We start from the raw sequence: 22729 nt of genomic DNA, 5'->3' as shown, positions 1-22729 counted from the left end.
AACCATCTCTCGCCAATTGTCGGTCCGTGTGGTTTGTGCTTTAAGTAGTTGACCCCTTATGGGCTCTAGGGGCAGTCATATGACTTAAGCCTGTCCATTTATTTTTATCCCGTCCTTCAGGACACTGTGATTCTAATTTAGAAGTGGCCTTGAGTGACCGAAGCCATGCCCTGGATTCTGGGACTTTCACTGGAACCATGAGTAAAAAGGATTTCTGTATACTAGGACTGGTGAGCTATAGGCTTGGAGCTGCTGGTGGCTGTCTTATTATTGAGGAAAATCTGCCCAAGAACTAGAGCCAGTATGAGAAAATGATGAGAAATGAAAAAAAGACAACTATTGATGACATGACTTGAGCTCCTGGATATAGTCATGCCTGAAACCATTAACACCTTGACTTTTTGCTTATATGCACAAGCAAATTTATTCAGTGCTTTAGTTTGAGTTAAATGTCTGCCATTTTTCAACTGAAGGAGTCTCACCTAAAATTAGTTTTCAAGTTTCCCAAGTCCAGTCTCTTTCTATCACTCTCAGCCTATTTCTTGGTGTTGACAATGAGAGAACATAGCTTAATTGTATAATACTTTAAATAAAACTATATTGAAAATGCAATAGGGTTTTTTTCCTACTGATACAATCATTATTGGCTTAGGTCTATTTAAAGGAAAAAAAGCTAAAGCACTTGCTATATCTGAACTTCTACTGCTTTGCCTAAAACCAAATTGCTTCGCCATTATAATCTTGAGATCATTTCAACTATTAAACTATTAACTCAGTGAGTAGTGATCACTAAAAGGGATTATATAGCTTCATTTTTATGACTTAATTACAACAAAGTGGGGAAGCTTTTGTATAGTATACCTTATAAACATTTAGGAGGAAGAACTGATGATAAAAGGAATGTAGTTTGAAACATCTGCTATTATAATCTGCTACATTAATTCAATTATTTAACAAACACTCATGAACACCTGATCTTCACAGAATAAAAGCATGAAAAAAATTACTGTTTTCTTTTGGTTTGGCAGTTTATTTAAGTAAAATTTGGCCTTCGTTTATAGATATATCAGTTGAAGTCTGCATTCTGTTACCAAAGGTACCTATAGAGCTATTTTATTTTTCATGCTAATTTTACTCACTGTCTTTCATCCGAAGAGTTTAAGTGATTAAAAAAATAACTGTTTTGGAGACACTGATCTTGAAAGTACGATATTCGTGAATATTTTGTTTGGAAGAGGCAGGGGTCATTGCATATTCCTGTGCCAGGAATATTTAAGTCTTCAGTGCAAACAACATGGAAAGGAAGAAACTTTTGCTGACCAGAGGCCATGGCATTTTTCAATGTGTAATTTTTAAATAGTAAAAATAAATCCATCTCCCAGGAGGATAGTATCCTCTGCGACAAGCTTCAAATTCTCTCTTTCTGGAACCCACACACATGACCCATTTGGCCTTAGACTGCACAGAAATCCTCTGATTATTTATAAACAATATACACATCTCCCAAAACAGAAATTCCAGCATGGAGTTGTGGCTGACATGCTAATTACAGCAGGTCCTCAGAGGATCAAAGTCTATTGTCTCTTCTGGAGTTTTATTTCATACTTCCATGTGTCACACTTTTAGTCAGCTAAACTATGGTCAGCTTTGGCATTTGGGCTTTTGGTGACACTAACAATTTTTCATTTAATTTCAAATCTATCTTTTATGTAAAAATTATGTAAAATGCACATAAAAGCTAAACAGCATATGTCAGGTTTGTATATTATTTATTTGCTTAACACCTACTTTAAGATATGTTTATTGATATCAGAGTGTGTGTGTGTCTCTGTGTATGTATACACACACAACTATATGTTTTGTGTATATATGTTGTGTATATATATATGTTATATATATGTTTATATTCTATTATGTATATTATGTGTGTATCTTATGCTTAGTATTTTATAACAAGGATAGGCTATATGGAAGTGCCTTTCTCAGGTAAATAAGACTCAATTTCTGGATCAGCACTGAGATCAACACCAATTTAACTAACATCTGGGCACATCTGAAAACAGTTAAAATGAAAGCAGCAGAAGAATAAATTATAATGTAATACTAAACTTCCCTACTTATCTTCTCATGTGTTTATTGATCCAAATGCATTAACTACTTGACTAAAAGTTTAAAGTTTTAAACTCTGTAGCTCATCTGTGTTAAAATCAATTCAGCCCAAATGTTATCTCTTCCATGAGCTGTCCCCTACAGGAAGAAATCTCTTTATCTTCATGCTTACTGCACTTTCTCTGTACTTCTTAGAGCTTTGCTACTTAGTGTGGGCCTTTGCTAAGCATCTTCTGCCTCACCCAGTAAACTGTTAGAAATGCAGAATCTTGAATCTGCATTTTAACAAGGGCTCAGGTGATTCAGGTGCACATTGGATTTCAAGAAGTAATATTTATATATTATATTAATTATAGATATTAGATCATTAATATATTTAGATATTATGTTTATATATTATAATTATATAATAAATAATTATATATTTTTTATATATACTTTTAAGAGGAGTGCAAATCTCTAGGGGCACAGGGTTTATCTCTGGGTCTGTCATTGTCTGTAGCCTCTTGCCTTTCACTGAAGATTTATTAAATACTGAAGTTATGAATGACTTAATGTAGGTTGGCTTGTAAGTTTGAGTTTGTAAGACTAGAACACCAGAGACTGCGTGCTTCCTCTAGTACTATTTGGCCTGCTTTAAACAGTGATAATAACAATTTAGGCCATTTACTGAATGGCTGTTGTGTGCTGAACTAAACATTAACAGACACAATCTCACTTTATCCTAAAACAAGGCAGCTATCATGAGTCTGTTTTTGTGTACATGCCTTAGAGCTGAAGTGACCCTACTAAGGTCTTTGTAATTTGACTTTTAACTCCTCAAAAGTTGAATTTCTTTCACATGGATTCTAGAGAAGAAGTAGCTACAGATACAGCCAGCCAGAAATTCTGAACTGGTGCTGGAGTCCCCTGGGGTGACTGAGGATGCATGTTATATAGTAGCAGGTGGCTGGCCCTTTAGCCACATTCCAGCTGTTGGACTCCAAAGCCTCTGTCCTTCCCACGTGCTAGATAAGACTTTAGGTAGAGATGGCATTAGCCAAAATTTTTCTGTACAGAGACCACTAGACAACATTCTTAAGTGATAAGTTGGGGCACAAATGCTTTGGGTCACTGATTAGATCACACCTACAAGTATACAGTAAGGATTTCATCATGAGCAGGTGCATCTTCTAGGTGCTGGGGAAAATAGAAGAAACTTTAAGGCCCAGAAATCATGGGATCTCCTAGAAAAAATGGACACCACCACCTGAGGAATGAAAACCAACATACTACACTTCAAAACACTGAGAAGAGTTAACACTTATTCATCGCATTACACATGCCCAGATTCTTCTTTCCAAATGCTTTGCAGGTATTATTTAATTCAAATCTACAAAAAGTGAATCAAGAATTCTTCTGTCCTTAATTTTGAAGATGAAATAATTACGGCATAGAGAAGTTAAGCGTCAAGGCTATGTAACTAGTGAGGTGGATCTCAGCTTTGAAACTCAAAAGTGGAACCACTATTCTATGTTGCTTCTTTATACTGCTATTAAGGTTGACACAGAGGTTTTGTGATCAATGTCATATTAAGGTATAGAAAAACAGATAAAGGTGTCTTTAAAAATATTTAAATTTTTAAATATTTTGTGTGCCTCTTTCGATTTGAAATTCATAAAATGACACTAAATAATTTTGCAAATGCTAGGAGACATCATCTTAATTTCCATTAGAATCAAAATCAGTTTTTCTAGGATTATGGGGTTTTACAGTAATCTATCACAATTTTTTCTCTTTGTACCCTCTACATCGTGCAAGTCATCAGAAGATGATATATGAAGGCACTGGATACCAGCTGAAGCCTGGGCCATCAGCAGTGTGGCGTCAAGGAAGGAGAAAAGGAAAAGGCTTACACTTTGGAGTGCTTCACTGGTTTCACAAAAGCTTTTTGTTTTCCTAGTGTCGTGGGCTAACTGGTTTTTAGAAGTGTTGTTGGATTTGTTATAACAATGTGTTCGTTAGTTTTGGAGAAGTTTGGATTTTAGAAGAGAACTGCTAAACTACATGGGCAAAACCTCCAAGATGTTCCCTGCTTCATGATAAGCGGAAATCTCATCTCTTGTGTACTAGGGAAGAAAGGGCAACCTATTTAAGTAGGTTTGGAGGGGCAGGCCTGGCCATGCCAAGACATACTCTTGGGCTAGTTGTTTCCTTTAACTAATCTCACCTTCACAGCATCAGTGAAAACGATAACAACAACAAAGGCAAAGTGCTTCACCAAGAAAACAAATGAAAACTAAAAAATTGCATCTAAAAATTCCCAACTAGTAGCATGTAGAATATAAATAATAGATTTTACATTTATACTTCTTCTTCTTCTTTTTTTTTTTTTTTTTTTGGAGACAGAGTCTTCCTCTGTCACCCAGGCTGGAGGGCAGTGGTGTAATCTCGGCTCACTGCAACCTCCGCCTCCTGGGTTCAAGCAATTCTCCTACCTCAGCCTTTTGAGTAGCTGGGACTACAGGCATGCGCCATCATGCCAGACTAATTTTTGTATTTTTAATAGAGACAGGATTTCACCATGTTGGCCAGGCTGATCTTGAACTCCTGACCTAAAGTGATCCACCCGCCTTGGCCTCCCAAAGTGTTGGGATTACAGACGTGAGCCACAGCGCCTGGGCCCCTTTATACTTCATGCTTTCATTTTCAATTTAGAGGACCAGTTCCAGATTAAACACAATGGGTTAAAAGACTTTTACATTTACTTTTATGATAATCATTCTTATTGATGACTATAAGCTTGCTAGAGCTATTTCTGTTACTTTAGAAAATGCCTGCATATTAATATATAATTGATTTCTTTTCAATATTGGCTAATTGTACTTTATTTTCCTCCCTATGGAATATCTAGGCAATCTGCAATAACATCAGTGATAACACACTAATTTTCTTGGTGAAGATATTTCAATCCAGATGAGAGTTAGTCTTCTCAGTGGAAGATCTTGTTCAGGGACAGTGCTGCCACATACAGTTGAAAATTTGCAGTAATTACATCTTCATGATCTTATTTTAGCAATTCATTTTCCCAGAATCAAAAATATAAATTTCTTAAAAACTTCCAGGTAACTTAGAGCTGCCTTTGGGCTATCAATTTTTGGATTGTTTTGTATTTACAACACTAGGCTTTTCTACACAGACAGCCAAATTTTAGACTATTTCCCCAAGTAGAAAAATTTATCAGATAGTATTTATCAGATAGTATATACTGGAAAAAGATAAGGGTCTCACAGACTAAATATTCTCTTCAGTTTTAGAACCTTAGAAAAATCTCTGGGCCACTTCACAGAACTTACTAGAAAAAGACACAAAAGGGTAACCTAAAGATAGTGAATTTCCTGTATGAAATATGCATTCAGTCACTGGGTGAATTGGAAACAAAATAAGAATTAGACATTTAAAAAATATGTTACATGCATCTATACATATAACAACGACAAAAAAATCACACACCAAAGTTTAAAGAAAAACCTAGTGCACTGAACCACTAAGTGATTTCAGACCGAAAGGAATGCCTTTGTAAACAGAGGAAACTAACCTAACGATCACTGGTGTTCCTAACTCCCAGCATGTGACTACCCCCAATCAGTAACAAGAGCTTCCCTTTGGTGTGAAAGAAAGTACTGACCTTTTCTGGCGAGGCTATTGTTGGGTTCATACTTCTCAATCAATACTTGGACTTGCTCTTGTTTTAGAGGTGGATAAAGTATTTCATTAAGCCGAGGATCTCGCTGCTTAAGGTTGATAAAATCCATCATCTGATCAACGGTAAGATATGGTTTGCTTTTTGCACCACTAAAAACAATTAAAAACCAAGCAATAAGAATTTTTTAAACTAAGTTTCATTCATATATTTGCATTTAACTCTAGGGAAATAAAATCCTGCTATACTTGATAAGAAAATGCTATATTGAAACTCCTATCTTGCCCTGAAAATACTGTGCTGCTCCACCATAATTTCTATACCTCTATGGGCTACAAATATCTTGTGCAATTGCTACAGCTAAAACCCAATGCTCTTGAAAAATACCAAATGGGTAAGAAAACCCACAGTAGAAAAACACTGCATCATGTGCATAAGGGTGCACCACTCTAAACCAAACACAGAGGTTTTTTGATTATGACAGTAAATTTTTGGTTTAATCATCCAACTCCATATCTCTGTAATCATTTAAAGATGTATTTATTGTCATTACTTAAAGTAAACAACCTGTTTGAGCATTTTTAAAAGTTACAGTTAGGCTTCAACAAGAGACTATAATTCCTGAACATATCGTTCAAACTTCCCATTTCAATTGTACTGATCATCTAAAGACAAATTCAGTGGTACAAATGTTGCAGATATCAATAAATATACGATGGCAATGAACAGCACAAAGCAAGAATATGCAATGTCATTTTCAGCAGTACTGTTTGCCTGTCTTCCATTTGAAGAAATCCTTATTTTGTTTACCACATTTTGTATTGATTTTCTGTCATGTAGATTTCAGTATTTTAAGAAAGGTAAACTGCTACTTTCCCCATATTTGCCTTAGTGCTTTGGTTTCTTTCTTTCTTTTTTTCCTTTTTTCTTCTAATCTTTCAAAAAAAGGTAATGCCTTGATATAAGTTTATAATTTCTAACATAAAAGCAAATAATTCTTCAGCTGAGAGGGTTCTTAGTAATCGAAACTTCTCATGTCGCTAACGTGGCTCAGAGAGATAAAATAACAGGTTCCCAATCCAGAGTTCTTCCTGTGACATGAGTCTATCTCTGCTAAGCCAAGATGACTCCCTGTTCTACCCATAATCCTTCAACCATACAAAGTTATCTGAGCATACAAAAACAACTACCTCCAGCAATATATCACAGCAAACTTGTACTCATTAAAAGCAGTGGTTGCACCTCAGGGGCAAGATTGTGTGATCCTATCTAAAACATCACACAGGAATATTGCTTTTAGACATAGTGTATGATGTTCTTCCATCTCCAATTACCACGTCAAGTCCTGCTCTAGCCACCTGAGAATCAATGCAAGCTGAAAAAGATGTGGGTTAAAATGTGTACTCTTACAATTCTGAAAAGATGTTATCAATTTCAGGTCGAGGGCAAAGGTTGTTGAGGAAAACTCTGTACACTTCTGGAGTGAAATCTTCTTGAGGTATTGAATCATTCTGGGAAATAAAACAACAAAGTCAGCAAATGGTCTTTTTCTTTCCCCAGCTTTTTTTTTCTCTGTCTTCTTTTCTCTCCTTTCTTTTCTTCCTCCCCTCCCTCACCTTCTCCCTCTCTCTTTCCTTTCTTTTTCCTTTTTTTCTAGGAGGTCAGGGTAAACATTCATAACACACCTATGAGGTCAGCCATAGAGTTTATTTGGACACTGGCTTTAGGGTGTCAAACCCTTTTTTCTGTGGCTTTTTCAGTTTAACTTAAGCTTAAGAATTGTCTCCTGCTAAAGGGATGTTAATGCAATTTCCTACATACATTTTCTAAAGTAAGTTAGACCTAGGAAAGATAGTCTGTTTGACAGAATTATTTTCAGGTTTTTTTTTTTTATTTGAATCTTTGTTTTTCTTTTTTTAAGTAATGACCCTAGAGACAGACATAGTCAAAATGAAAACATAAATTCCAATTTTGTGTCAATTATTTTCAAACTATGTTCCCTCTGGTTTAAATAATCTGATAAGTTGTAAAACAGTTTTCATAAGTAGGACAGCACCAGTCATTATTTTTTCACTGATTGCTCCTGGTCCTATTGTTTGGGAAGCAAGTCATTGATATAAAAGGCCACTTCTATGACTTATTTTTCTGTTTGGTTGGGCTGCCATGGAAACCGGAAGCATGTATTCAAGCCTTTGTTAACAGGAAAGACATTTTTCATGCAGTCTTCCTATTTCAGGTATGTGTTAATGTGATTATTTTTATTTTTCAAGCCCTTAAACAAAAGAACACACCCTTCCTTTTACTATTTTCATATGTTTTGAAATGTACAGTTATACAAATGTCTAAAAATTATTGTCTGAAGTTGTTCACCACTTGCAAACAGATAAGAGAACTTAGCTAACCACTTGGCAGATAGCAGAAGACCCATATTTGTGGATTGAATGAATGAAGTAATATTTCCTTTACTAAATCCATTTACAGAGATAGAAAAAATCTATTTTGCAAAACAGAATTTTGAGACAACCAAACAATACATGAATCATTATACATAGATGTGTTGTATCATTATAACTTAGGCTACTTGGGCACAAACTTTGAAATAAGCACAAGCGGTCAAATCCAAGAGCAGTGGGGACTTCTTGTGAATTGTTTTATTAGTATTTTGCCATTCATAAAAAGGGAACAAGTATAACCTGCAAGCAGGTTTCCAAAATTCCTCTTGGTTTATAGAAAGAGAGAAATCTCTTTAGCCGGAGAGTGCACACTTTTCAGTGCCACCCTCTCTCTAAGTGGACACCTAGAGCTCTGTAAATGGTTTTAATAGATGAAAATGACCCTATCTACCATACTCATTGGCTGTTAGACACAAGGAAGAGAAATATTTAAAATCAATTGCAAGAACATGCTCAATGGCACTGCTGGCCAACTCAAGTGCCTCCAGCTTTACTGGATTTTATGAACCCCAAGGGTGTTCTCCTATTTTCCCTACTAAATAGAGTTCACCTCATTCCCCCTTCCACCAACTTCACTCAACACACACATAAATTAATTTGATCTAAGGATAGCAATAATTGTCATCCTTCACTTTCTGACCTCTCTTTTCCTTCCCGTCTGTTTACAACTTCTTTTTCTGGAAAGACTTGCCTTCCCCTTGAACTGGGTTTTGTCTTCCAGTTGTGCACACATCACACCTTGTATGTCTCACATTTCAACACTCAATGTATTGTGCTCCCAGCTATACAATTCTCTCTATTCCTTGCTAATCTGCAGGTGTACACGAGCTAGGATATGTGTCTTGTCTGTTAATGGCTTATTTCCAGTGTGCCACATAGAGTAGGTATAAATAAATATTTACTAAATGAATGGATGTAATTTATTGAGAAGTGTGGAGAAACTGATAGTGAGCACTCATGTGCTGTTATTTCCTTTGAAATATCAGATTTAACTAACATCATTTATGTAAGAGTCCTGACACATAATTTGATAGAACAATATGCTTTACTAAAATATTACCATTGTTTATGTACCAGCTGTGAATTAGGAGGGGTCAAATTAATGAGATAATCTGAATAAACACAACACTATTTTCATTGCGAGTTGGACGTTAGCAATACGGCTGATTTTCTTTGTCTTATTTTTCTCTTGCCCAACTTGACTGATGAGGATACCCCAAAGTCTTTGGCGTTAGTAGGTGAAAATGGAAGAAAAAGTGTGCCATAAAGAGGAGTTAAAGTAAGTAAACATCATTAAAAGCTGAAATGAAAGGGTATAGGTGAGATGTTTAGGTAAAAGCTATGGATAATCCCTAATTCCTTGCATCTTGAACAAGACTGAAATTCACAAAGCTAATTCACATACTTTCTCTTTCTCGATCTCACAGCTTGGTGAAGTGAATGGCACAGATTCATTTTTCCTGTTTGTCTAGGAGGAAATCCAAGGTCTAATACTCTAAAGATCCTGCCCAATGTTCAAATATTCCTCTGTGAACCCTTCCTGACCACATCAGCTAGACATGACGCTACTTTTTCTTTGTGTTCACAGTCTCCCTTTATCTATCTTCATCATTGCATCCATTCCACAGCTTTTCCTTTATTTTTTATATTTCTTATTTTCTACTGAACTATGAGCTTTTGAGTGACATGGCAATCTCTTATTTAACTCCTTTGTGTTCCCAGCATGGTGCCTGGTATATAATAGATACCTAACCAGTGTTTGCTGGATGAACCCAGGAGATGATACCAGACCTTGGGTCTTCCGTTTTAATCCAGGACTTGGTCCATCACATCAGGCACCCAATACAAAACGCACTGTCAGTGATTACTTGTTGTTGTTTGGCCTTTTTGAAGGATGACTTAAGAAGGCTAGTATAATCTAAATTAGTAATCTGAACGAAGCCCATTTATTTTAGAAACTGCAAAGTATTGGCAAACTTGAAAAAATGGAATTGTTTCAATACCATGCTTATATACAAGGACTCTCAAAAGGGAAAAGATTTTAACAATCTTGGTGGTAGTATTGGTGGCATTTGCATTTCTAGATTCCATAGGCCTGGTAATGTCATATCCAAATGACAAATTAAAAATAAAAACAAGATCCCTGTAATATATGCATATGAAAAATACTCAAAATGAGAATAATAATTAGCATTTACAGTATATCAAACATAGTTCTATGAGCTTTACTTGAATATTTTCATGTAATCCCATCAACTCTATGCAGTTGGCATTATTACTGTACTACTTTTACAGATAGGAACACTCAAGTGCTAGGAGGTTACAAAACTTGTCTAAGGTCCTGTGTGAGCAAATGGGTGTGATGAGGTGACAATGACTATATTTTGAATCTGAGTTGCTTAATTCTATACCTTACACTGTAAACCAGTACACTAAATATTCCTATTAGTTTTGGGATGGTGGTTTGCATTTTCTTCGTTATACATTTCTAGATTTAAAAAATAATTATACGAGAAATGAGTACTTAAATTTCGGAAAAAAAATCAGAAAAAAATCTTATTTTAAAATATATGAATTCATTGAAGCAGACTCTAATGAATAAAGTCCACATATAGACTTGTTTTTCTTGACAAGTTGATGGACAATTTCCCAGTAAATTCAGAAATTCAACATATTGTCAATATTTTTATTCTGAAACTATAAATAAAACATTGAATCAGCCATGGAATACACGAAATAACTACAAGTAAATCACTCATAATGAACTGAATGCTTAATTTGGTTTTAAAGTAGAATTTTGATATTAGTCATATTAAGAATCACAACTACAAAAGTGATTGCTTCTGATTTATATGCAGGATGTAAGGCATAGAAGAAAGGCAACATACTAGTGAGTTACACACAGAAGTTATTTTATACATTTTATTCATAGTATTTAGTAAAATTTATACAATTCTTCAAATTTAAAATAATTAATTTCTCTTTGAATTACATGTGTGCCCATCAACTACAGTAAACTTTATTATTTGAAACAAATACATGGGTTTATTCCTGATCTTCTTCGTTAAAATGCAACTCCATATGCCAGTGCTGTGGCAAGACTACTATATAATTCCAAATGTCACTGAGCTCTTTTCAAGTTAATAAGCCTTAAATCAAGGGAATTTGGTGCAAATAAACTATTTTCAGTTCTCAGAAAGTTTGTGGGTAAACTGGTAATTTTTTGAATATGGAACAGTTTTCAAGGGTCTCACTGGAAAATATGTTTGGGTTGTTAATAGAAGGACAGTAATTGTTTTGTCTCTCTCTTTGGATACAGTACTACCTTTTAACAATTAGGGTAACTTCAGGCTAGCAACTATAATTTCTAAAGAGTAGTATCTTCTAAAGGAATGTGTTATTCTAGTGGATCATGTCGGCCAGGATACAAGTTCAAGTGCCTTATTTATCCCTAACAATGTGCACAAAGATCATGTTTTAAAAAAAAAATCTCAACAGGATATCCACTGTGTTTCTGGTAATATATCTATTTACAGAGCACAATTAAATATAGCTTAAATGACTTGGCTACAAAATATGCTCCCATTTATGCAGAACCAACTATGATTTATATAACCCTTTTCTTCCGTGGCCTGTTTAAAATAACTCTTGTGAATATGGCCAAATTTTTTTGCTAATTAGTGGATATTTTCTAGAGTCATTGTTATGTAGAAATGAAATTATCACAGAGATTTAAAACAGAGTTTTGATTCGTCGTAGTCAGTTCACAGAAACATTTATTTCCTAGCTCTGAAACTGTCTTTGGTTTTTAGATTTTTAAAAAAGCATTCTAATTCGATAAGTCATCCAAGTAAATTATACTTTACTATGAATAATAATTTTTCAAAGTTTTAGCATAGAGGTTGTTTTTTAAAGTTTTCTCCAACTTCAGATAATTATCATTACATTTAATTTGTTAGAGATAATTTTTTCCAATTTAAACATAACTCATGTTATTTGAATCTCATTTTCCTTTTAAATTTGTCTGCAGTTGACATTGGTCTGAAAGTTTGAACATATAATAAACATAGTAGATTACTCAATGCATATTTATTGACTGAATGGTCAGAATCCAGTTGTTTAGAAAATTACAATTTACGGAGAATTGGTTCATACATTTAATTTTCTATTCCTTCTTTTCCTTGGCTAGATTCATAAGTTAAATATTTTGATTATTATATTTTACCAGATGTTATCCAGAAAAGGTAAAATCAGAAGTGATTGCAATGGGAAAAAAATTCTTTGCATGTCTTTGCAGATCCATCTCTCATGTTTTCTCTTTATGCTTGAATGCAGTGGTCTTTTCTCAGTTGCTTAAATCCAGTAGGGAAATTATTTCCAGCCTCAGGGATTTGCATGCATTGTTTTCTTTTTCTGGAATGAGCTTCCCTTCTTCTCAATAGTAGTTCTCCAGTCTTTCTTTTTATAGCACTTCCCCCAGTTTACAGACGCATTTGTTGGCATGCTTATTGGCTAGTTTCCCCAGAAGACTCTATTGTCCTTGAAACCTTGAGTTTCATTTTCTTCACCACCATATTCTCAATGCCTATGGGCACATAGTAAGAGCTCAAGAAATATTTGTTGAAGTCAGGGACAGGTCCTTAATTGTTATATTTTTCCTACTCCAAAGCATCTAACAAAAAAGCAATAGCAAGCAGGTTCAAGCATTTTATTTTGCTTTATAAAATGAAGGTGAAAATGTTTTGGGGGAGCCTTTCCACAGCTCTGCCCACTTTTTGCAGCCTCATTAGCTTTTTCCACCTATAGAAGAAAGGTGATAGTGAAGAGGTGCTCTTATTTCTTTCTTGTGACCTACCAAAGTTGTTAATGAACTTTGCTGTTTTGAAAAGTCTTCACAACAATAATTGGCTGATAAATTTAACCGTAGCACTCAATACTTTTATAATGCAATCATAAGTCTAAGAATGGCTTTGCAAACTTATTCAGTGCAACTTGAACATTGCTGGCACATTTTGAGGGGCTCAAAGATTCTTCCTATAAAGTCATGTTATCCTTAGGTAAATGCTTCCTTGCTGCTTAGATACTAAGATAAAAATAATGAAAGGAGAGCTCTGCACGAGAAAAAAATTTTATGCAATGGACTTCCAGAAACAATAGTAACAAATCCTTTTAGAGCCAGTCATGTATAAATGAATCAAAATGAAAGCAAATTATTTTATTTGAGGTGGTTAATGTATATGATGTACCTTGTGTGTGTCAGGCATAAAAACGAAAGCATGTTACATGCTTGTCCTCTCACTTACTTTACCACTGTATGAGCAAAGTAGGTGTTATCCAAACTGTTTAGATCCTGCACCCCTCTCAGTAAAAACTTTCTGAGCACAGCTCTGTAAAGTATGTAAATATATTTATTTATAAGCACATAGCACCATACTAATTGCTTACATAGCTTATAAATCTTAAAACTAAACATTTTAAAATGCTAAGGTGAGATGAAATTAATATTTCAAACATCTTCCTAAACATGGCTTCACACTGATCCAGGGCTGGAAAGCCCCAAAGTAGGGCTTAGCCTGCGAGGGTTCTTGGCTTCACTCAGGAAAGAATTCAAGGATGAGCCAGTGGTAGGGTAGAAGAAAATAACTTTACTGAGGCAGCAGTGTTACAGCTCCATGCCTGTTCCCACAGAACAGGGCTACTCCATAGGCAGTGTGCTGAAAGTATCAGCTCAGGCAGTTTTGTGGTTGTATTTATACTTACTTTTAATCACATGTAGATTAAGAGGTGGTTAATACAGAAATTTCTATGATAGGAGTGGTAATTTTGGGGTCACCGGATCATTACCGTGGAAAGCGGTGGTAATTCCTCAGTGTTGCCCTGGCAATGGTAAACTGACATGGGCATATCTTATGGAAAGCTGCTTCTGCTCCCCCTGTTTTAGCTGGTCCTTAATTTGGTCCAGTGTTCATACCCCACCACCAGAGTTGAGTCTCGCCTCCTAACTCAACACTATCATTAGCTAATATCTTTAAAAAAACATGAAGAAGGGTTTATTGTTAATAAGTTTGAAACCACATTTCAAATTGTCATCTTGATAATGTTAGCCTTTTTTGACTATTTTAAAAATATTACCTGATTAGGTGACTTTTTTATCTACAAAAAGCAAGGGTCATTCTAGATTGAAATATTGGGGTTATAGGAGTAAAAAGAGGCCTCACCAGAGTCTTGGCTGTTTCTAGCCAGCTCTATAAACTTTTTTCAGCCTCTGATCATTACCCAGTTCCAAAGCTGCTTCTACATTTTCAGATATTTGTTATCAGCAAAAACCCCACCTGTTGGTACCAATTTTCAGTCTTACTCTGTTTTCTGATGCATATAGCAGAATACTTGAAACTGTATAATATATAGCAATCAAAATGTATTTCCTACAGTTACAAAGGCTGGGAAGTCCAAGGTGGAGAGGGCACATCTGGCAAAAGTCTTCTTGCTAGTGGGGACTCTCCACTTTGGCAGAGGTGGCACAGGGAATCAAATGGTGAGGGGGAAGAACATGCTAGCTCAGGTCTGTTTTTCTCTTCTTATAAAGCCACCAGTTCCTCTCCCATGACAATCCATTAATTCATTAACCCATTAATCATGGAGGCTCTTAATTTCCTCTTAAAGGCCCTACCTCTCAAAACTGTCATATTGGGGATTAAGTTTCAACATGAGTTTTGGAGGGGCTTGAACATTCAAACTGTAGCATAACACAACATGCTCACCCTTGAAGATGGAAGACTACAAGCCTCTAAAGCAGTTTCAACTCGCTTCCGGTCTGCTGAAAACAAGCGATATATGCTGTGAAGTGAACACAACAAAGGAGAGAGGTTTAAATGGCACATGGATCACAGCCCTAACAGATGATACCAACTCAAAATATTCCATTCAGTCAAATCTACTTATGATTCATATTTAAAAAACTAAAAGATAACCATTCCTTCATGCATTTGCATCTGTCTTCTGAAAGATCAACCTGTGTGCTTTTTAAAATTAAGGTATCTAGTATAAAATCAATATTTTAGGACTATGGTGCTGACTCAATTAAAAAATATTGCATTAAATAATCTCTAATATTAAGCACTAAAATAAACATCCTTATTAATTCTGTCCCCTTGCTGCTACTACCCATTGCCCCAAGGTGTACATTGCATTATTAATACATTTAATTTTTATTTATTTTTAAATTAATTTCTTTTCTTTCTTTCTTTTTTTTTTTTTTTTTTAGAGACAGGGTCTCACATTGCTGCCCAGGCTGGAGTGCAGTGGCATGATCCCAGCTTACTGCAGTCTACATTTCCCATGCTCAAGTGATCCCCCCACCTCAGCCTCCCTAGTAGTTAGAGCTACAGGCATGTGCCACCACATCTGGCTAATTTTTAAAAATTTTTGCAAAGATAGAGTCTCACTATGTTGCCTAGGCTGCTCTCAAAATCCTGGCCTTAAGCAATCCCTCTGCCTTGGCCTTCCAAAGTGCTGGGATTATAGGCATGAGCCACTGTGCTTGGCTTAATTTGTGTATTCGCAGAAGCTTTCTAGTAGCTTGTAAGTCAAAAGTTAAAGACTTGGCTGAATATGACCTAGAGATGGACTTTTTTTTGGTTACTAATTTGATTTAAAAATATAACCTAAGTACTGGACAATTTAATATACTAATTTAGGTTTATGGGTTCTATAAAGACATTAGACAATCTAGTGTCAGGTGCTCACCAGTCCCACAGGATATATGGTGGAGATGAGCTGTTGTCTCCTTTAGACAGGGTTTGCTATTTAGTTTTTCCTCCTCCTCCTGACCTGTTTCATCATTTACACTCCCTGCCTGGCTCCAGTTAGCATCTGAGGTTGCAAACCCTGCTTGAGGGCTACAGCCATCTTGGTAGAAAGAGGCACTGAGGTCAGCCAATTTCCACTCCTAGAACAGATCTGAATCTCAGATGGCCTTTCAGGCTTAGTAGCAAGGGTCCCTCCACTTCCTCCACCCACTTCCTGCTTTGGTATCTCTTGAAAATAATGCCAGAGGAAAGGGAAGCCCCGGGAAGATGTCTATGAGGAAAGCAGCTGCACTGACATGAGACATGTGTGAGGGAGGATGGGGCTACCACGCATTTCCACACTCCCACTTAGGCTGCTGGAGAAACAAAACAGAGCCATGGCATGGATTCAGATCTTTGAGGAAAATAAAATGAATAATGAGAAATGCTCACAAAGCTTACTTTTTGAGAGGAATACGCCCTTCTGGAGTGACTTGCAGCTTAAGTTTAGTATAGCTGTTGGAGAAGCAGAAAAACAAGGGTTTGATTTTTTTTAAAAAAGCTTTTTTTCTTGAAGAATAAAATACACTCAAAAAAGCCCATGCCTTTGTACATTTTGCTGAATTTCCACAAACTGCGCCAAGTCTCCACAGTTGGCACCCAGATTAAGAAATAGAACATTGTCACTTTAGCGACATTCCAGAAGCCCTTCCCAAACCCCCTGCCAAAGGGAACTGTTATCCTGACTACAAATAGCATAGATCACTTTTGCCTGTTTTTGCACCTTACATGAAGGAATCATACTCTTGAGTTTGGCTTCTTTCACTCAGTAGTATGTTTCTGAGAACTAACCATATTTTGCTTATTGTTTGCTTATATATTCATTCTCAGAATGAGAACTCTAGGTCACTGTTGATGGATGCATACATTGGGAATTCTACTTCAGGAAGCTGCACACACTAAGGCCCAGCAATCCCAAAGCTAGATGTGCGCAACAAAAATATCAACAATATGTTCACTAAAAGACATGTCCATAGTAGCTATTCATAGGGAGACATCTTTCTGGAATAGACATTTGTAGTAGAGATTGATTAGCCAACTAGCAATAACATGCTATGTTTCAGATAAAACATGTTATTTACCTCTGTGTCCCCTTTCACTAACATTTCATGGAAGAATGAATGTTCTAGAAACATTGTCTGGAAGACATATTCTAGAAGAAGGATGATAAAATCAAAGACAAGGTAAAAACATAGAGGAAGAAAGGTAGGGAAGAGGTGGAGGCATGAAGGAAGAGTCCTTAAGGTAACAAACTCAGGAGAGGAGGTGATCCCATAAAAAAGCCCTTAAATGAAGATCTGAGGTGTTGACTAAAAGCAAAAGGAATTCATAGAAGAGTAAAAAAAAGGAATGTGGCTGAGGTATTAGGTCTGGAATGATGGGTATGTCTTATATAAGAAGAGGGAAGGCAGAACTCTGTTAAATAAAATAGAGGACCACCTATTAATGTTTCCACTTGTGGTTTTGATTTAAAGACTTCCTAACCTCCTGACCAACCACAGCTTCCAAAATGAACACAACCAGCTTTCCTTGCTGCTCATCTTGCCTAAGTCATTATTTTCCTTGGTCAAACAATTTTTAGAAAGGCTGTGGCAATTCCAGAGTGATCTGGCAATTTGTTTTGCTTTTCTTTACTTATTTTCCTTCTTCTCTTTCCTTTAGATCCTTTCTCTTTTCTTACTAATACTTGCTGGGATCATCTACATGGGATGGAATCAGGATGTCAGCCTATTGATTTAAGTAGTCAGGAAAGGTATTGTAGCATCTATCTATAACTCTAGAGAAATGAGGAACATATGCTGTTCCTCAGATTAATAATTGAGAGGACACACACAGATGTAGAAGCAGAGGATTATCTGAAATTAATAATTCTTAGTTCTGAGCACAGCTGCCAGGATTTGGAAGTGTCTCTTTGTTGTGTGTCAAAAGCACTGACATTCATGCGAGCTCAGCCCAGGTGTAACACGGATGTGCAGCTTGGAGGAAAGAGCAATCTTTCTTGGAAGTCTTCCAATTCTGAACAGGGGAGGTATCAGTTCTCTAACAAATCCCAAAGGAAAATTTGTGTTTATCATTGTGAGAAGTCAGTATGGCATAAACAGAAGACTCACAAAGGAGAAAGGAAACTGACTCAGAAGAAGCAACGCCCTTAGCAATAAAATTAGAGTGACTTACGCTTTTTCCAGAAATGCATCCCTGGACATGTTTTGGGCCAGCAGGTTTGTTGCCAAACTGAAAACCTCATTTGTCCATTCCTGAAAAATGTAAATAACACTTGCATTAGCTTAAATACTGCACAGTCGTTAGACACATGCTTTTAGCTTGGCGTCCAGGAAGACACATTAGTTCATTGTGCATGCCAAAGGTTTTTTGTTTTGTTTTTTATTATTATCCCTTTTTTGGGTAAAAATGACATAAGTAAATTCAAGTCCCTGAGAGACTACTCTTTTCCTAAGGAGATGTTCTTTGTACATAAAGGTTTTTCTGCTTTTTAAAATTTGTATAAATAGAAAATTGCTATGTTTCCCTTCAATAACTAAGCACTTTTTACTATTTCCTTGAATTACAAACAGATAAAGAGTCATTAAAAATTTAAAATATGATCAAATATGTTTCCAACAGAACATGCAAACATAATCTTCCTGCTCTACTACTCATGCCAAAGCAGCTATATCTGGTATCTTTAACTGTTAACTACAGTTCTAGAAATTCTCTATACCAAGTAGTCACAATGCCACACAATATGCAGTATTCTCCCTTCTCCCAACACTGTCAATGTCTCACTAATCTCCTAATCTTAATCCCTACCTCATACCACAAAGCAATGATCTCACTAGGCTTCTAAGATAATGGAAAAGAGCAAGTCTACAAAAAAAATATAGAAGTTCCATTCTGGGTGATTATTTGGAACACACAACACATTCTGAGCCGAAACCCCTACAAAATTCTCCAACAGAAGATGACACAAGAGCTAGGTCATCATCTGATATTGTTGTAGTTGACTTGGCTCCCTCTTCAATGAAATAATGTATTTTAGCTTAATTGCTTTGCCACCTGTTTTTTTGTTATTTCTACTTTTGTTTGATTTGTCTTCTGTTTTTTTTGCTTCCTGACTGAAGGCACCGATAATACGCTGTCATGTGTACAGGTAACATTCAAGATGGAACTGGAGGAGCAGGGAACATAGAGTGATGGGGAAGAAAAGAGGGAATCCTGAGCAGAGAAAACTGGGAAAAGAACCAGAGGTGAGCTAACATGGCAGGAGTTAGAGCAAACAAAAAGTAGTCTAATAGGAATTAGAAAAGAGGGAGGGGGTTGCGACAACAAACTAGAGTTGTGGTCAGAGGATAAAGAACATTTAGGTGTCTGGAGATAAATTAGTAAAAAAATGTGATGCCAGGGCTAGGCTACATATCAGACAGATTATCTGGCAGTCAGGTCAAGGATGGATTTGAGGCTGAGAATCCAAAGAAGAGTAACTCAGTTAGGAAGCTGTAATAGTCCAGCTTCCTGGACTATTTCCATATAGACCTTGAAATCTATATGTTGGTTGAGGACTTAAAAAGACAGTACAGAATAGCTGCAAGAGAGAAGCAAAATTATTGCTCACCGAGCTTTATGCAGACACAAAAGAGCATTTCACAATAACTAACAAATTAAAAATCAATTTTCCTCAAAATAGATAATTTTAAACTAAGAATAATAACCACTGGTTTCAAAAATATGTTTCTGGTATAATATTTTGTAGGCTCACTGCCAAGCTTTAGACATTTCTAGCTCCATGCCAACTTTCCGCATTGGTAAAAGTATCTATAACTGAGGGCAAGATACAGTTTTGTATGTTTACCAGAGGCTAGTTTCACACCAGAAATAGGTACAGCATTAGAAAGAGTTGGGGAGATTTAACTACACAGAGTAGTTTCATTGCCCTAAAAATTCTCTGTGTTTCACTATTTATCTCATCCTCTATTGAATTAATATTTAAAAGTTACTGGGATATATAATAATTTTAAACAAGATATTTTAATATTGGTGAGACATGTAAAGGTCCTATTTTTTAATGCTTTATATTTATTTTTTATTTATTGGCAAACTCCTATTGCTGTCATTGATAATGGTGTCATTCTGATTACCTCTACTCATAAGGGGGTGGCAGTGTGTGATGTCAGTAAGGAGGAACATTGTGTGATTCAGTCAGTGTTGCCTCACCTGGCTGAACACATTTCTGTCACTACTGGCATGCATCAGAATTCATCCTGCTGAGCATTTGTCTTAATGACGCAGTGAAGAATCTCTTCATGGTGAAAGACGGTACATGAACTGGAAAGCCTTTTGTTAAAATCAGAAAGGACTATCTGATAACTTACTGCACTTTTGATACTATACTGAACATCTAGAATTTTGGAAAAAATTCTGGTATAGTTTCTCTGTGTTAGGTAGCAGTGAAGATCTTATATCATAGTCAAAGTGTTCTCGTTTTTATCTTATACCGAAAGAGAAATGATTGCCAATCATACATAATTACAAAAAAACCCAAATAAACAAAAAGCTAGGAAACATATTAGGACTCAATATTGTCATGATTAGGACAACTAGCATAATAATATTACTCAAATCAAGGAAAGATGCATAATTATTTTCAGATCATGTTATTCAAATGTCTTTAAGCTACAGTTGACAAAAGCACAACTCAAACTAACTTAAGAAATAGGAGAAAGTATCAAGTGCAATGGGTCGTTTCCTGTAATTGAAGGAAAAACTGGACAAACTGCAGCCAAAGAATGCATTTATAATACAAGACCATCAGGAATTTGGAGATCGAATGCACAAGGGCTTTATTGGTTGCTATTACTCTGCTCTCTTCCTGAGGGCATTTTTCTTTTCCCTACTGACGGGTTCTTCCCCATGGCCGCCAACTTCACCAAGAGTTGTCACACATGGTGTCTTTCACCACCAGAGAAGATCTGGCTAATTCCTTCATTTTCAGTAACAAGAATGCTGGGAAAGGTCTGATTGGTCTACCTCTTGAACAATCAATCAGGTAAGAACTTAGCAGTGTCCATGACAACCAAGTAATTGGATCTGGGAAGGAAGCAATGACCAGAGGAGGGGAGAGTATAGCAAACATGGCATATGCCCATTACCTAGGAGTCCTGTGGGAAAGCAGACAGAAGGAAAGGGTGTGTGTTGTTTCATAACTTATGTGGGATCTCATAGTTGTGCCTCGCATTCTTTTTATAAAATAGGTAATAGATTCATAATCACTGAGTTGACTGCATAAATAAGTGTGTAAATGAAAGAGACTGACTTCCATGCTTTATGATTTATGTTTTTTGAAATTAATTTTTATATCTCCTCTATTGTTAAAAGTTTCAATAACCATTCTTGGCTAGAGGGCTTGTAATACTGGCTTTATGCATTTCTGTTGTAATGTGAACTATACTGGAATAGTTTACAAACATTAGGAGTCCTGGATATAACATGGGACTAGCAAGCTCTCCAATTAATAAAGTACAGAAGCTTTTGTGTAAGGGTTTGGGCATCTATATTGGCTAGGCAGACATACTTATTATGCTTTGGTTGATATTTTGGGCTGTATTCTGAAGAACTCGTTGCTCAAGTATCTTTTTTTCAGATAAGTGAAGCACTGTTGTGCTAAACAGTATCCTGATAGTCTAAGGAAGAGTTCAGGCTGTCAGTTCTAGTATGTCCCAGTCCTCTTGACATTCCTCTGCCAAATGGGAAAAGTTTAACGTGGTGAAATGAAATGAAAATGAACTTAAAGAGAATTCTTCAATGGGAAAAATTAAAACTCCCCCAAAGAGCAACGTCCATGGCACAGAGTAGAAGAACGGAGAGATGTTTGTTTCTCTTGAAGTTTTCACAATGAGACGACTGCAGCTGTATCACTGGGAGTCTCAGGTGTATTCTTAGCATCCACTGGGGAGACCTCCTCCCTTCCCTCCTGCTACTTTCCTGAGTCATTGTTCATTTGTACAACTGAGAAAATGCTAATTGTGTGCTCATATATGGAACCCCCAAAGTATCATTTCTGTGGATTTCATGTCAATCCTCCACGTTCCTGAAATGATTCTTCCAACAGTCTCATGTCACTCTTACGAAAACACTTGCTATTATGCCTTTGAATCCTAGCAGTCTCAGTGTTAATTATTACTTTTGTTGTATCTGCCTCAGTGCTGTGTACCATAGACAATTAATGTAAGCGGGGTCTGTAATTATAATTGATACCGTTGTTCATTACAAAAATAATTCCATTTGAAGAGATCACATAAAAAAGGATTTTAAAAGAAAAAAGCACTGCTAATTTCCTTCGTAAGATGTATGTGAAACAGAAAAAGGGGAGCAATCGCAATTTCTTGGGCATTAAGCATGCTGCTTATCTGCTTATTATGAAATCAGTTTGACAAACTTAAAACTGCATTACTTGAAAACTGATTAGGGAACTAGGCACAGGTAGTTCCTCATTAACTTATAATTTAATGACAGAATTCTGCTGAAATATAATTTTCTCATTTGGAAATAAATTTGTTTTAAATTACCTTAATTATACCTTCCAACTTTATTTTAAACCTTTTTGCAAGCTAGATTCTTCTCTTCAAATGAAGAGGGTATTTTGC

The 22729-nt window shown here is 36.1% G+C and overlaps 1 protein-coding gene across 5 annotated transcripts in view; it reads right to left on the bottom strand.

Moving 5' to 3' along the window:
* The window catches only part of PLCB1 (phospholipase C beta 1), a 749553-nt gene that overhangs the window by 220747 nt on the left and 506077 nt on the right, over positions 1-22729 (bottom strand). For all 5 annotated transcript variants that reach the window (XM_054468236.2, XM_063659059.1, XM_063659060.1 and 2 more), the window contains 5 exons: positions 18267-18346; positions 16494-16547; positions 15006-15081; positions 7202-7302; positions 5777-5943 (listed from right to left, as the gene is read on the bottom strand). In XM_054468236.2, the coding sequence (XP_054324211.1) occupies positions 5777-5943; positions 7202-7302; positions 15006-15081; positions 16494-16547; positions 18267-18346 (478 nt within the window). The remainder of the gene's footprint in view (positions 1-5776; positions 5944-7201; positions 7303-15005; positions 15082-16493; positions 16548-18266; positions 18347-22729) is intronic.

The sequence above is a fragment of the Pongo pygmaeus genome, chromosome 21 (genome assembly GCF_028885625.2).
Source record: "Pongo pygmaeus isolate AG05252 chromosome 21, NHGRI_mPonPyg2-v2.0_pri, whole genome shotgun sequence".
Classification (NCBI taxonomy): Eukaryota; Metazoa; Chordata; class Mammalia; order Primates; family Hominidae; genus Pongo; species Pongo pygmaeus.
The sequence above is the reverse complement of the archived record's forward strand: the minus strand, read 5'-3'. Positions and strand labels throughout refer to the sequence as shown.